Source organism: Sinocyclocheilus rhinocerous, unplaced genomic scaffold, assembly GCF_001515625.1.
Source record: "Sinocyclocheilus rhinocerous isolate Xijiao unplaced genomic scaffold, SAMN03320098_v1.1 scaffold2948, whole genome shotgun sequence".
Taxonomy (NCBI): domain Eukaryota; kingdom Metazoa; phylum Chordata; class Actinopteri; order Cypriniformes; family Cyprinidae; genus Sinocyclocheilus; species Sinocyclocheilus rhinocerous.
This window is the reverse complement of record NW_015653422.1, coordinates 227,038-242,358: the sequence shown is the minus strand read 5'-3', so window position 1 is coordinate 242,358 and position 15,321 is coordinate 227,038. Positions and strand designations below refer to the sequence as shown.

Genomic DNA, 15,321 nt, shown 5'->3' with positions numbered 1-15,321 from the left:
GTGTGTGTGTTCGCCTGAAGTTGCAGTGACAGAAACGGTGACATTCCAGATAAAGTTTGAAAGAAGTAAAGCCTGTGTTAAAGCTATTGAGTAGGCTAATATAGCTAAAGAAGATATTTTGTTTTATAAATAAATGTTCATTTAAAAGCAGTTTTGTTACCGTATTGTTACCGTTACCCCTTACGGCTCCGACGAGGTTTTGTTCCGTCCTCCACTCTGTGACAACTCAAAAAAGACTATTTTAACCAAGCAGCGCGGAGGGCCGCTTCAGAAGCGTGCCACGGCTGGCCGGTATAAACACAAGCACTGACTAGAGCGGCCGCGATCAGCTCCGGTTCCCGTGGAGCCGTAACGCGCCGCAGACGTGTGCAGTGAGGTCGCAGATCAGCTCTAACGTCACTGAATCGGCTGTTAAAAATGAACCATCCATTCATTATATCATCATGCAAAACATACACGACAAATAGCAAATTTTTAATTGCTTCTCAAACGTCATAGCATTTCCACACCAGCGATGACATGACTGTGGCGCCAAATCATTTACGTCCCCACACATCATGTACGTCCTCACGCGTTGACGTCATCAAATTGCGATCGGTTCGTGAGATCGACCAAGTATAGTGAGTACCGATCGAGTCATAAAATGTGATTATAGGCCGATACCGATCTCCAGTCGATCGATCGGAGCATCCCGAATCACAAATCTTTCTCCCTCTCCTAGTCTCAGGTATCCTGTCAGGATCTATCTTCAAGCAGAAGTTAGTATGGAGTGAGAGGCAATAACAATTCATCAGCCATGTTCTCCTGAGGAACACTGGCGTAATAATACAGGAGAGCTTTAGTGGAAGCTCCAGGACAAGCATCAGACACTGCATCACACCATCTCTCTCCCTCTCAGTGGGGAAAACAAAGCTCCCATCCCTGCAGCTCAAAGCTGTCGTCATTAGCGGGACAGTGACAGGATAGAAAAACATAACGCCAATTGATCATTTCTGAAAGCATAAGACTCAAGCACTCCAGACTTTATGCGACAAAAGCTTTCCATAGAACATCCAAGTGTAGTGTTTTTTTGCCTATTGTGATTAAAATGAGAGTTCTGATGGCTTTTATGTAAGTGTGTATACGGATGTAAGCTTACAGGGACCAAAGAACTGTTGTGATTGAATGTAATTCGTTGCACTCAGATCTTATGTGTGTCCCAGTTGAATGTGCAGGGCTGCATGAAAATGAGACATCACATATTTCATTATGACAGCAGTTTGAGCAAAGCAGCTAAGTTCTATTCCATTTCCCACACAGCTTGGCGATGCCCCAATAACATATTTACTGGCTTCAGCAGAAAGAAATGCTTCAAATCTATAAAGCGAAAACGAAGTCGGAGGTCATAGACATCTAAAGCTGTTAATTTCACAAGGTTCTGTCCGAAAGACTTAAAGTAATTGGCGGCGTGCTGGAGGTCCACAGTCAGGATGTGTGCGGCGACATCTGCATCACTTCGCTTCCTGTCAAAACTAATCAAAGGGAGCGAAAATAATTACTAAATAGACAATGGCCCCACGTTCGATAGAAGACGATACATAATCGGCAGATTAAGTCTGAACTGCCTCTAAGGGACGGTATCAACTCAGATCCAACAGGGTTTACACTTTATGCTTTAATAATGGCATTCAAATGATTGGCTTAATAATATCATTCAAATGATTGAATGCTGCTGGCGTTGCCTTTTCAGCATTTTACAAATGGTGCCGCTTCCCAGCAGCTGACTTGCTCATGCATTATTCAAAGTTGGGTAATCAAATGAATAGATGAGGTTGCAGCACAGAGGTAACAAACCTATTGAATGTCTGCAGAGTTAGTGTCAATAGATCAAAAAGTAATTAACACTAATTTTCTGATCCCTGTTCCCAATGGAGGGACCCCCCTGCTTGGTAAAGGATTTTCAAAGAGGCACTTCACAACAGCTAAACATAAAAGGCACAGAGGCAAATTTGTCTACATTTGTCACTACTGGAGATTACAGTCGTGCATGAGTAAATTAGGTAGGCGAGTACTCGTTCTGTACCAACTACTGTAGTTCACTAACACGGTTTAAACAGATGGGTTTTTCTTTACACATTTGCAGCTGTAGTCATCAATGAAATGCACTTTTGCATTGAATCTCTTGCCTAGATCTCGCAGTCCACATTAATCTGGATAAATATAAAAAAAACGCATCTTTCCAATGCGAAAGTACATCAATTTGCAAACGAAGATATTCGAAAATGATGACACATTTAGTAATGCGTCGATATATATCTATAGTTGTAGCGGCATTGTTGTGCCTGCTATTCACTTTAATAATGTTGCTAAAGATATATGTTACTTTGTACAATCTTCATATTACATTCTGCAAAGATGTTGATCACACGATAGATGCTTTTAAGACCATACACTGAATGTTCATTTTGAGTGCCACCTGGATGAACAAGTGAATAATGGTAGTATTTTGTTAATAAAATGATCATGTCAGAAGAATAGAGTGAGAATTTTATTCTGTCTGGTCTCGTGGTATCATCTCAGTGAGCATTAATGACGTTTTAAGCTTGCACAGCAAGGTGATTTAAGGGTTTTCCGAAATGTCAGTGTGGACTTTCAACCTTTGGAAAACGAAAATGCCATTTTCAAATATATACAGATTAATAGTGCAAGTGGAGCAATATTTTAATTATTAGTATACTTGGTTTCTGCAGAAGTCCTGTGATATGACCAGAGGAGGTTACTATTGCTGAGTATAATAAGTATTGAGCAAATGATCATTCATTTTTTTGTGACAAAAAACAAAATTGCTCAAAATGCCAATCCATAGTATTAAGATTGGATGAGAAGCAACATTATTCAACCAAATGGTCTTTTAGCACCTATTTGGTGTTGGAGAAGTTCTGTTTATGTTAAGATACGAGTGATGCTCATTATTATTAGCATCTATCTGGCATGAGGGACTCTTTAATGTGTATATTAGAGACCACAGAAACTATAACATTCACACAGCTGCAGACAGAACTGGACCTGTGGGAGTGCATGCAATTGTGCCCCTGATACACATGAAAATAAGGCACTACCATTTGAGCGCAAGGTTTGCATTTTTCCTGCCACATTTAATTTCCCTTAGTTACAGCATATTTAGAAACACGACAAGCTGACAGACATCCAAGTCTTAAAATACAGTTTAATAAGGATGCCCTGTAACTGTAATTAAAGTTTAATTTACAGTTGTGTTTTTCACCAGTTTACCCTGCTGTTTAAATTTCTTGACTAAATTATGCTTTACACAGAGTATATAATGGACAACTGTACTGTATTTAAGATGATTGTAGGCAACTGTTCTGTTGATCTTTACTTCATGATCCAAACAAAGATGCTGCATACATGCAACATGAGGATTTTTTAATCTAAATTAGATTGTATAATTTCTAAATTTGAAGCAAAAACAGAATGGTTTGAGTTCAGTTTTGTGAAACTTACATAAAAAATATCTGCATGAAACAGAAACAGCAGACGAGCTGATTGAGATGCAGATTCACTCTCTGCCAGCAGGTGGCACAAAGCGTTTCCTTGGCTTCCGCTGTAATCAAAGCAGCGCTGCACTTATGAACTTTAATATGCATTATACAGAGGCAAGATGAAAAGAAAAAATACCATCTAAACTTTTCTAAAGACAGTAACTTCCCCTCAGACATGGATTCATATAAACTCCTACCCCTAACTGAATCGCGATTTATTTAGCATCTCAACCGATTTGAATCGTCACATATTTTAAACGATTTTCAACCAGCTCGCAGTTAATCATTACATCCCTACTCCTTAGGAAGGTTTTTTTTTTTTGACTATTTCAAGTATTGAAGCTACGCTGTGTAACATTTCACAAATCCATCTTCCAAACTGTATTTTTGCTTTACCTCAGATCACTATGGTAAGCCTATAATAATGCCTTAATATCCATAAATAAAGAAAACAGGCTACTACTAAAACTGGCTTGGCCTTTCAGAAATACATTTAGTTTGCATAGCATCAAATTTGCTGTGCTGATTTGTTAAATCTAATGAAAATGGTGTGTCTGATTGGTCCAGACGCTACATTGAAAAAGGTTCACAAAACAGTGTTTATGCTGTTAATAATCTCTAAACCAGTAACAACTTTGGTCTATTTGCCTTACCTGCTAGCCAATTTATAATAGTTTCCACCATTTTAGCAAATGTTATGTCTATTGTCAGCATTGCCAAACTTTTGTAACATTTTAATACAACTGATTTCAACAAGTCAAAACAACAGCAGCATATAAGCTACTTAACCTGCTCATAAAACTACTTACCTGCTCTGGTTATTTGAGTTTTGATGTCATTCATGAGATTCAAACTGATAAGGGCACAGTAGTGTTTTTTAATTAATAAAAAATTATTTTAATTTGAGTACAAAGTTTTTTTAGAATGACATGTCATGTGAGATGTGATAAAAGACGCAAGGCATGAGTGCAATGCTCAAAAGACATCAAGATATTTCTCTAAATATTTCCTTTTGTGTTCCACAGAAGACAGTTATAGCATTTTGCAACATCATAAGGGTAAGTAAATTAAGACATTTTTGGGTGAGCTTTACACATATACAGCTTTAGTCTCTCACCATTGCTACAGTCCAATTATTGTTCTAAAAAAATTATATTTTAGTCACCTTCTTTTGGTAACTTACAAGGTTTCTGACACTTTTTCACATATTGTGAATTGATTCATTAAGCTCCTGATTCAACTCATAGTGTGAGCAAATCCCACACTCTAAAAAATGCTGGGTTATTTTTTTAACCCAAATGTTGGGTTCAGCCAGTTGGGTAATTTTTTTAATGTTTACCCTGGTGCTGGGTTTTCTGTAACTCAGCTGCTTGGCCATTTTTATTGTCAGTAGAAATTATGACCCCTTCCTCACATACCTTCCCAGTGCGGGGTCAGTGTTACCCAATGTTGGGTAATCTGTGCCAAACCGGTTAAAACTGGACACATTTGTCAATGGTCATTCTGTGTTCTGACTGACAGGAAGCTTCCTGAATTAAATCACGATTGAAAAACAACTGTAGTCTCACATTTCATCTCTTTTGTTTACATGTACGTCGCAGCTAACGTGTGCTTGGAACGTTAGCCTTCTACAAATGCAGCATTCACTGGATCTACACTCAAAGCCAGTGGTGTCCAATCCTGCTCCTGGAGGGCCACTGTCCTGCAGAGTTTAGCTCCAACACCAATTAAACACGCCTGAACCAACTAATCAAGGTCTTTCTAGAAACTTCCAGACAGGTGTGTTGAGACCAGTTGGAGCTAAAGTCTGCACAGTGGCACTCCAGAACTGAGTTTGGACACCTCTTCTTAAAGCGAATGATGTGCCGGAGCCACCATGGAAGTTTCACCTCCCGCCAAACAACTGAGCGACCAAAGCCACTGGAAAGCAAGCCTGCAACCTTTAGCCAAAAAAGCATTATGGCTAATGCTAACACTGCAGCTTTGGCGGTACACAGGGAAGGAGACCAGAGGCCATTGTATGATTGGCTGAGGTACCTCTCATGATCCAAGTTAGTAGTTACACTTTTTCCAAAGGTAAGTACTACAGACTCTTGCATCTCCCAATAATAAGACAATCTCTGGCACGACCAGGGCTGACGCTACATCACTATTATATGTAACAAAGTTTCCTGTGCACTCCACTGACTACAGCTGAGCGCTATTGATCATAGTGTGCTAGCAACACAGCTATGGAACACACTTTCCCATTCGTGTCCAAACATTTGACTGGTACTATATATAGAATACAGTATATACATAAACAGAATATATATATATAAACACATTTTTTGCAATGATCACTGAAATGTGGTGATGAAACACTTTGACGTGACAGAGATACGTAATGGAGGCAGGGCATTTGGATATACTGTATATATATATATATATATATATATATATAAAACAGAGATTTTAGAGTGCATTTGTATTACTTAAAATGAAAAACCTTCAATATGAGGTTGACTGATCCAGTACTACGTTAAAAAAACATAAAACACATGTATAAAACCAAAATGTATAAAACCCAACAAGCTGGGTCAAAATAACCCAGCATGTGTTCTGTCCAATATTTACACTGCGCTGGGTAATTGGTACTCTACTACTGCATACATTTATATCCCTGATCCTTCTAAAGAGCATTTCAAACAAGTGATAAAACTACCTACACATGGCACTTCCAGAAGTCTCAGAGAAACTATGTGATGCTGTAAATAAACACTTCATCAGAAACTAATTGTCAGAGGCAACCATTAGTATTCATCATGGAACCGAGGCAGTCCCGGGGCTCATCCATGCAGGGTGAAAAGAGAAAGAGGCGCAAGTGCTGCCCATAAATGAAACTTGACCTTGCCGACAGCTGTGCTTTCTGACTTATGAGATAATTGTCTTTCACCCGACCAGTTTGTGGCATCACATTATGGATCCAGCTGCACCAGTGCAATGTTGCAGGGCTCATCCCCGGTGGACTCTTTCAATCAAGCCCAAGCATCCTGAACCGTTTATCAATATAAAAAGGCCAGGCGATATGCTGTATGTGTAATCACCCTTGATACGCTTTTATCATTCCTCTGTGCCACTGAACAGACCTCTGAACCGGCTTCTTCAAAGCCATGGCATAATCGTTTTAGAGGTAATATAAGGACTTATCAGCAGCAATGACATTCTGTACATTCGAAATAGGGCTGCTACTAAAGATTATTTTGATTAATCTATGGATGTTTTTAAAGTTAATCTATCAATTATTTTCTGATTAGTCAATTATTCCTTTAGTTAAATTTAATTAATAAATAACAACCCTTGCTTCTCCCATTAATCTTTCAACGTTTTCTCATAAAAATACTAACTTTACAAATATAAAAAAAATGTATTGGAAAAAAAAAAAACTTACGTTTTGTTAATTTGTTAACATGGGGAAAGAAAAAAAAAAAACCCTGTATTAACGCAACTGTATTAAGCAACATTGCCATACTAGCCATTAGCATTTGGGAGCATCTAGGGAGTCTTGTTTTGTATGAGATATGAAAAGGGATTGGAGATAACGTAAACTTTACAACACATTCCACGCAAATGTGTATTTACATAATCAACGTCATGTCATTTCAGACACAGCTGTTCTTGATCCACAGTTGATTTAAAAGTTCAGGCAGTTTTCAGCATTTTAGGGTTTTAAAATATGCCTTGTGTCTGGTTTTAATGAATTGCATGCTTAATTAAATTAAATGCTTCAGGCTCATTAAAAATGCACAGTAAAATTGTCAGGATTGAGGGAAGGTGGGAATAATTTTATAGAGAGCATAACATTAGAAACATTACAAGCATGATTATTTTAACATCTAATTATCAACTTTACCATATTTTCCCTAATTGTATCTATACAGTTAAAGGGGGCCTATTGTGCCCTTTTATGAAGTCTTGATTTAGTATTTAGGGTGTACCAGAATAGGTTTTCATGGTTGATTGGTCCAAAAACAAATTTTTTACATATTTTACATTGCAGCACCCCTCTTTCCAGTCCATCTCAAATAATCCGTTTAGTTCCTGTTTCGATAAAGCCCCTCCTTCCAAAATACAAAATGTGCTCTGATTGGTTAGCTGGCCCAGTGCGTTGTAAGTGGTGAACCACTTGGAGCGTGTTCCCAAAAGCCCTTACCATAACAGCATGCTACTAAAGCAGCTCTTCTTTTTCATCTTCTCCAGCGCAGCTCAATTAGGCCTCTTCCTGTATTCCGTGGGTGGGAATTATTTAAACGAGTGACTTGTGATGTCACAATATCTAGAAGAAGCGCACTGTAGTCTGAATGAGCCACTTGTTGTAGTTGCTGAAAAGCATTTTCTGTTAAAGAGAATATCTGCCTTTGGAGTGGACTTTGATCTTTGGAACCTTGCAGATCTTTTTATGTCCAAACAGCATCATTGCACACTAACTAAAGTTGAAAAAGTGAAAAAGCATAATAGGACCCCTTTAAATGTTCTGCATTGGACAAAAACGAAAAAAATTATAATAATTTAATTTGAGTATTGTACAATCATGTACATATATCATGCCTAAATCAGCTTGATGAAGTAATACATTACAAGAATTACAACATTAGCCACCATGGATTAAAAGTGCATGCAACCTCCAAAGGATTGGTTCACTTCCAGAATAAAAATTTTCCATGTCATCCAAGATGTTCATGTCTTTCTTTCTTCAGTAAAAAATAAATTAAGGCTTTTGAGGAAAACATTCCAGGATTTTTCTCCAGTTCTTCGTCTGTGTACTGTGTAAAGGTCGAGCTAGTGTAAGAGGTTAAAAATGTTATACATTTTAATTTTTTTTAGAAAATGGCTGATTGTTTCAGTAGATAAGATCCTTATTCCTCAGCTGGGATTGTGTAGAGCCCTTTGAAGCTGCATTGAAACTGCAATTTGGACCTACAACCTGTTGGCCGCCATTGAAGTCCACTTATATGGAGAAAAGCCCTGGAATGTTTTCTTCAAAAAACTTAATTTATTTTCGACTGAAGAAAGAAAGACATGAACATCTTGGAAGACATGGGGGTGAGTAAAAAAAAAAAAAAGTAATTTAATGAAGTTGTAACGCTCATTTAAAAAAAATACATACCAGTATAAAGTAAACTAAAGATGTTTGATATAATTCAAGCAAAATCGAAGAACAAAATCAGGCCAAATTTAAGGTCACTTCAGCAGTTCAAAAAAACTTGCCAAATCAAACTTTCTGGAAAAAGGTGTGCTCTGGGGCTCCGCCTTCTTTGATGTGGAAATCTTCTCTGGTTAGTTTCTTCTGTTCCGTCTGTCGAGTCAGATGTCCATGAGTGAAAATATAAATACACTGGAGAGCTGCTTTATGGTAGAAAGTTGTAATTCTAATTGAAAGAGACACTGACACGGTTTTTCCATGCTTCATACTGTAAAGTTGCTTGCTTTAAGACAATCAGTTGTAGAAATACACGTAACGTGACTTGACTGGAGTGCTGAATTGCACAGCTGGTGCAATAATATCCACATCGCTATGACCAGATGCTTTCTTAACCACCGTTTTCTCATTTTTGCTGTATGTTTATTTTGTTACCAAGAGGAAAGCATGTAGCACATATTTACATGTTCATCTAAACCGCTTCCAGCAGCATTGGTTTCATCTTGACACCACCCAGATCACTAGCAGTGTATGGTATTCTGGACTTATTTTTACTCCTAACGAAACAACGAAAAAAAAAAAAAAAAAAAGAGTACATCAGGGCCTTAATGGTCTGTAACAAAAGATTTAATACTGGAGGGTGTTGTTAGCTCTGATGGCCTTACCGCGACCCAAGCAGAACCACAGGCTTTAAAAGTTATTCTACTATAAATAAATTATATGACAGATGGCATAATATGAAACACACACCCACTGCCTTGACCAGCAAAACAACATGAAGAACTTAGCACTTCCCTCAAGAAACGCATCGAGGCAAATGTGAGAATGGACATTTTACTAGCAGATATAAACTTTATCAGTATTACAGGAGCATTTGCAGCGATTCTCCTCAGAGACTCACACACTTTTATCAACAAGAACACAATCTGCATCTGTATTATGCATTCAGGTTCACTTAGAACAATTCATTTGGCAATTTCCATAATATCTAAACGTTTTGAACTGTGACACAAACCCCTCATCCCGGAAGGAAAACGGATAAACAACCAAATCACATAAGGAGGATGCTGACAGTCTTGCAATTCTCGCTCTCTTCGCTCTCTCCCGGTCCACATGCACAGATGCAAACTCACTCACAGACACATCTGCATGGGATTATCAGATTAGTCGGCTGAGACAGTGTTGCCCAGTGTGGGCGTGCAGGATCACCCAGCCACAGCGAAAGCCTCTGTACTATAGATATCATTGCTTAATGTTCCAGCCTTCAGCCGTGGCATTGTCCAAACATTAAAAACACCTTCTCGGTGTCACACGCATGGCAGCAGCAAGGCCTCCCTTGCAAAGAGGGCCAAGATCGCTGTCAGGCTGTGGCGAGCGTCGCTTATTGAGCTAAGAGTGGCCAGGTGCACATTGTGGATGATGTGCCACAGGGCACCTGAGAGCTAGTGCAAACATGTCATGGTGCTGCGCTGCTGTGGGTTTGTGACAGGGTTTGTGACAAGATTCATGGCTGGGTTTTTACAAATGGCTATGCCCGTTGCATGTGACAGTCAATAGCGTTAGCTACACCCACCCATCAGGGAAGACCTAGCTAAACACAGCTGCTTCTGACCCACGGTTGTTTTAGAAGGTTTTCAGCCTTTCAGTTATGGCTTGTGTCTAGTTTTAATGATTCAAATGCCTTATTAAATGACATGCTTCTTCGGGCTAATTAAATATTCACACTAAAATTGTCAGGATTCAGGGAAGCCGGGAGTAATTTTGTAGAGAGCATGACATTAAAAACATTACAAGCATTGCTATTTTAATGAGAAACATTACTCCAATTTTATCTTATCTGTATTTTTAACACATTTTCTCTAACTGAATCTATAAAATACATTATTTGCAAGGGACAAAAATTATTAATTTCATGCATTAATTTGAATATTCTATTTAAAAGCATGCACCTATAATATATTGTGCTCACAACAACAAGAACCATGCAGATTAGGAATTGATAAATTACAACATTTAGCCACCATAGATGAAAGTGCATACAACCTCTTAATAATGCCACCGTAAATGCCTCACTGTCAATAAACAATTGGTGCTCTTTAAAAGAATTGGACACAGTATTCAGCTCTGTTTTGTCGAGAATAAATAACTAACTTTTCTCATTTTCAAAAGGGTTGAAATGTATGTGAATGATGACTAAGAACTACAATGCACAACATTTGTATATGCATTTGAATCAGTGAATTGAGCGGAAAAACAACTTAGAAGTCCAGATGCTTTTGACTAGACTTTCACACACACATTCTTCCAATTACCTGGATGAATGCAGACTCTTTTGTTTTCATAAGCAAAGACTCAGTGCAACAAAGCAGAACTGTAACCTCTGGTGTCGAAATTGAGATTTTTTGGATTCTCAGTCCTATTCAAACAAACCTGAAAAACATAATCAAGTCTGTTTATCATAACGGTGGCACAATGTTTTTGTGCACACCAAACTGATTGACTGGACTGAGAAATTTGACAACAACAGTGCATGGGCCCTTGCAGCTCTGATATGGAAATTGTACTGTAACTTGCAACATTGCTCACTGTTTTGGAATATTATCTTAAGCAAAGTGTCTGTCTGGCTACTAAATAACTTCCCTGGACTTTAACTGAAGGATGTCAGAGCTTAATAAAGAGCTAAATTAAAGCTAACTAAATGACTAAATTACATTTTATAACATAATACCAATACAATGAGGTTTAAAATCCACCATAGAATTTACTATTGGCAGCATAATTTGTTTAAAACTGTTACATTTAAAAACATTTTAAATGGCCTTTTCTGAATCTAATGATCATGTTCTCAAGCATGATTTCTGAGCATCTTGAGCTTGAATAAAAGAAAGATCATTTGACGTCTGCAAGAGTCACATGATCAATGTAACAAACTTTGATGAGCTGCATTTATCATCATTAGACTTTTGCACCTCACTGTACATTCTAATCAGGGTGATCATTCAGTGTATCGGGATAAAGAACCAGAAAGTGCACAAATAAATCAGTCCCAATAAGATGTCATAACTGATTGAACCGTAATTGATTTTGCATCAACTTCTAACGCAGTCCATCTAAAAATGCAGTATTTGTGTACACTGACACAAGGAGATGCTCCTCACTTATTGAGAATTGGGGCTCATGAGGCGATCACTGTTCTGCTGGATCCAGAGCGGCATCAAAGCAAATGTTAACTGCCATAACTAAACAAATGCTCATGCTCTGCAAATGTCAGCTAAAATCTATGATGTTCCGGTAAGAATGCCTGGAAACCAAAGAACTGAGGATGATGGCACTTGTTATGGTCCAATTATGACTGTAGTGGGGACAAAATAGAATCTTTGACCTTTGTGAACATGTCCCAACAAACAACAAAATCACTGAGAGCTTCCTTCTTGTATACCAAAGACAGAGAGATAAATTTGACCTTCAAACTTTAAAAAAAATTATTGATTAAACAGCAAAATTGAGTGTTTTCCATCTGTCATAAAACAATGTAATTGCTGACAAAAGACGCGTCATCAAGAAAACTGCTGGGGAAAACAGAGTTGAAAGTACATTAGAGGCCTTTGCTATTTGGGGAGTGATGGCAGTGGAAAATTGGAAATGTTGTGCTTGAAAATGAAACATGATTCACCATAGCTACACCAAAAAATGTGCAAAATGCAAAATGTATCCAGTTTACTTAAATGCACATTAATTTCAATGCTCTTATTTTGAATGATTCATTGTGCATGTTATTCTGAATTTAAAAAAGGCTGCTATCCCAATCATTAATCAATTTTTTTTAAACTTGCTCTTCTTCAGAAACATCCTTTTCTGTTGACGTCACTTAGGCTGTGTGCTACTGGGCAACGTTAACTGAATACCAAAAAGCAAACCCACATTCAGTGTGGCTCTGCTCTGATATGCAATGCCCACTTTTCATAATCCAATCAATTCCCAATGGATACAATTTCTGAAAAAGTCCTGTCTTTCTGAATTACACGTTAACATTGACTTGTCAATGAAAAGAGACAAAAATGGCACTAATTTTACAGACGTAAGGGCCCTACCTAAACAATCATCATGCTCATTACATCTGATGTCGAGATCATCTTTAGAGATGATGCTTTATAGGAACCAGAATGAAGTTTTGAGATCAGTATGAATGAGGAAATCATTTGATCCTTGATTAGTATTCTGAATCACACAATATAAACCCCGACAAGTATTTTTTTTATATTTAACAAAAAAACAAACCACTTGCACTTACTAAATTGTGCTAATCTGTAATGTCACTTTAAAAAATACTAATATTTCAAAGCAACCTGACTTCCCATATTAGTAACCATATGAAAAATGATGGTGAACATTTACATGAAGCTACTAAAAAGGGAAGCTCTCAGAGGCCATAAACACTGGTCAAGGACGTTTACGTTGCCTGTCCCACGCATCATGAGAAAGACGGATGTGTTGCGCGCTGCGTTGCCATCAATGTCCAGTTCTCGCGTGGGCGACGCTGCTGGACGCGTTCCATAAACCTCTCACGAGGAGCTTTAAAGTTAAACCAGAACGGACTTGATTTGTTTAGTCATTTAATAATAATCGTGATTCTTATTTGAACAGCTTTTGGCAGTCATTCAGACTTCTGCCCACTCAATAAGTTATTTCCGTGGCTGTTGTGGTTTTTAACACCATAATGTCTGAGAGAACAACATATATTCGACATTACGCGATCATTCGGCTCCGCATTAGATTGACTAAAGTGATAGTAAGTGTTAATGGAGACAGAGCAGACCAATCAGGGATCCGTGCTGTAATTCGGGTTTCCATTGCTTCTACATTTGGTCTGTCCAGTGATGACCACCTCCAAAATCACTATTTACGTTTATATTAGCAGTGGGGAAATAATTATGACTATGATAATTAATGTAATTTAATTTTAATGTAATTTAATTTACGCATAACTTAGCCCATTTACAACACAGGATATAGCCTACCCGACCGAGTTTGCTAGTATTTGATGGCAAATCATCAATAAAATACTATTTTAAGCAAATATTAAGCAAAATACATTATTTTTAACTTAAATTATTCGAAATAATAAAAAGAAACAGTAGCCTAGTTCACATAAAATGACGTGGGTCGTATGCAGCGAAAATAAGCGATTTTTAAAATAGTCTATAATCAAAAACTGGATTCCTACAGAATTCTGCGCCTTCCGAAATATTTTAAATAATATTATTTTAATAATAGGGACGAAGTAGCTACGTAAATTATTTATAATACATGTTTTTTTATGGTTTTAACACAACTTAAGCTATTATAAAACGAATATTAAGCACTTACTATCAAAAGAATCATCATATACAATGTACAATCTTACCTGAAGTGCAAACGATGAGATTGGCTTGAAGGATAATAAATATTTCCCAGATTATATCCATGTTTTGTCTTCATTCCAAGTCCATTGCAGCTCAGAAAACGGGAATCAGTTGCAGATGAGTCCACCCAGTCTCTTTCCCACTGGACACCTTCCACAAGATCCTCTCCAAATCACACACATAGCACATTTATCTCGATCACATAACGCCACATTTCAAACAGGCTGAAATCCAAACAAGACTATGCTCCGAACTGAAGGGGGATCTGGACTGATATCCTCGGTGCCAAACACTTTAAGAAATGTTTCGCTGCGTCCCGCAAGCCTCCATAAAATGACTTAGGCGTTCTTTCCCGTTCCAGAAGCGCTCCTGTTATGCCACGAAGATGCTGGACTCCGCCGATCTGACCCTGCGGAAAGAGAGAGTAAAACTGTGATTTGACGTGTCCTCGGAGCTCTGCGCGAGAGTAACAGTTTTAACTCAAGCCAGGTTTAACGGGAAAGTCACGGGGCCGCGCACTTGCTGTAAGGGGGCGTGCTTCCCTCGTTCACGACATGCCGTTAACAGCGCACACGAGCACTGATTCGTTTATCCACCTGCTTTCATAAAGTGAAATTAATGAAAGGAACGTTGTAAATGTATAACCTGTGGTGTTTACAACACTTACGGTTGTTGACCGCTCCTGTGACAGTGCAAAGTATCTTACAAACAAGTTTAACGGTGAGTTATGAAACACTGCAGCGGAAACATCAGTAAACAAACCACAATAACACTGGAGGTAAGATAGTTTGCGCTTACCTGTTACTTTTGATATCCTGCGACAGTTCAGAAACCTAAAAAAACAACAAACAAATCCCAATCCACTGGTTTCTGAAAGAAACAGCTATTCAGATTTCCTGAGTTTCACGCGCGCCGCGGATGCGCGGACCATACAGAGTGCGCGCTCCCGCTATTAATTGCGTGATCACGTTACCTAGGCACAGGTGGATGGAGCGCTAGAGAAGAGAGAGAGAGAACGAGAGAGAGATGGGCGGAGACATTAGAGATACGCGGGTTGCCAAGAAACAAGAACCCGCGTTTTATCCAAGTTGGTTGCGTGCATTTCTTAATAAATAGTAGCTATACATGTTTCCAAAAACTTTCAGACCGTCACCACAACAGCTGCACGATTTACTTGTTTCTTTGCTACAAAATGCGTTAA

The 15,321-nt window shown here is 38.3% G+C and overlaps 1 protein-coding gene across 1 annotated transcript in view; it reads right to left on the bottom strand.

The window, feature by feature from the left end:
- LOC107715668 (carbonic anhydrase-related protein 10-like) overlaps positions 1-15,036 on the bottom strand; it is a gene marked incomplete at its 3' end in the record, with an annotated part of 96,866 nt that extends 81,830 nt beyond the window's left edge. Inside the window, exons 1-2 of the mRNA XM_016521837.1 lie at positions 14,919-15,036; positions 14,123-14,529 (exon numbers count right to left, since the gene is read on the bottom strand). Of these exons, the coding sequence (XP_016377323.1) occupies positions 14,123-14,183 (61 nt within the window). The remainder of the gene's footprint in view (positions 1-14,122; positions 14,530-14,918) is intronic.
- Between the last annotated feature and the right edge of the window lie 285 nt (positions 15,037-15,321).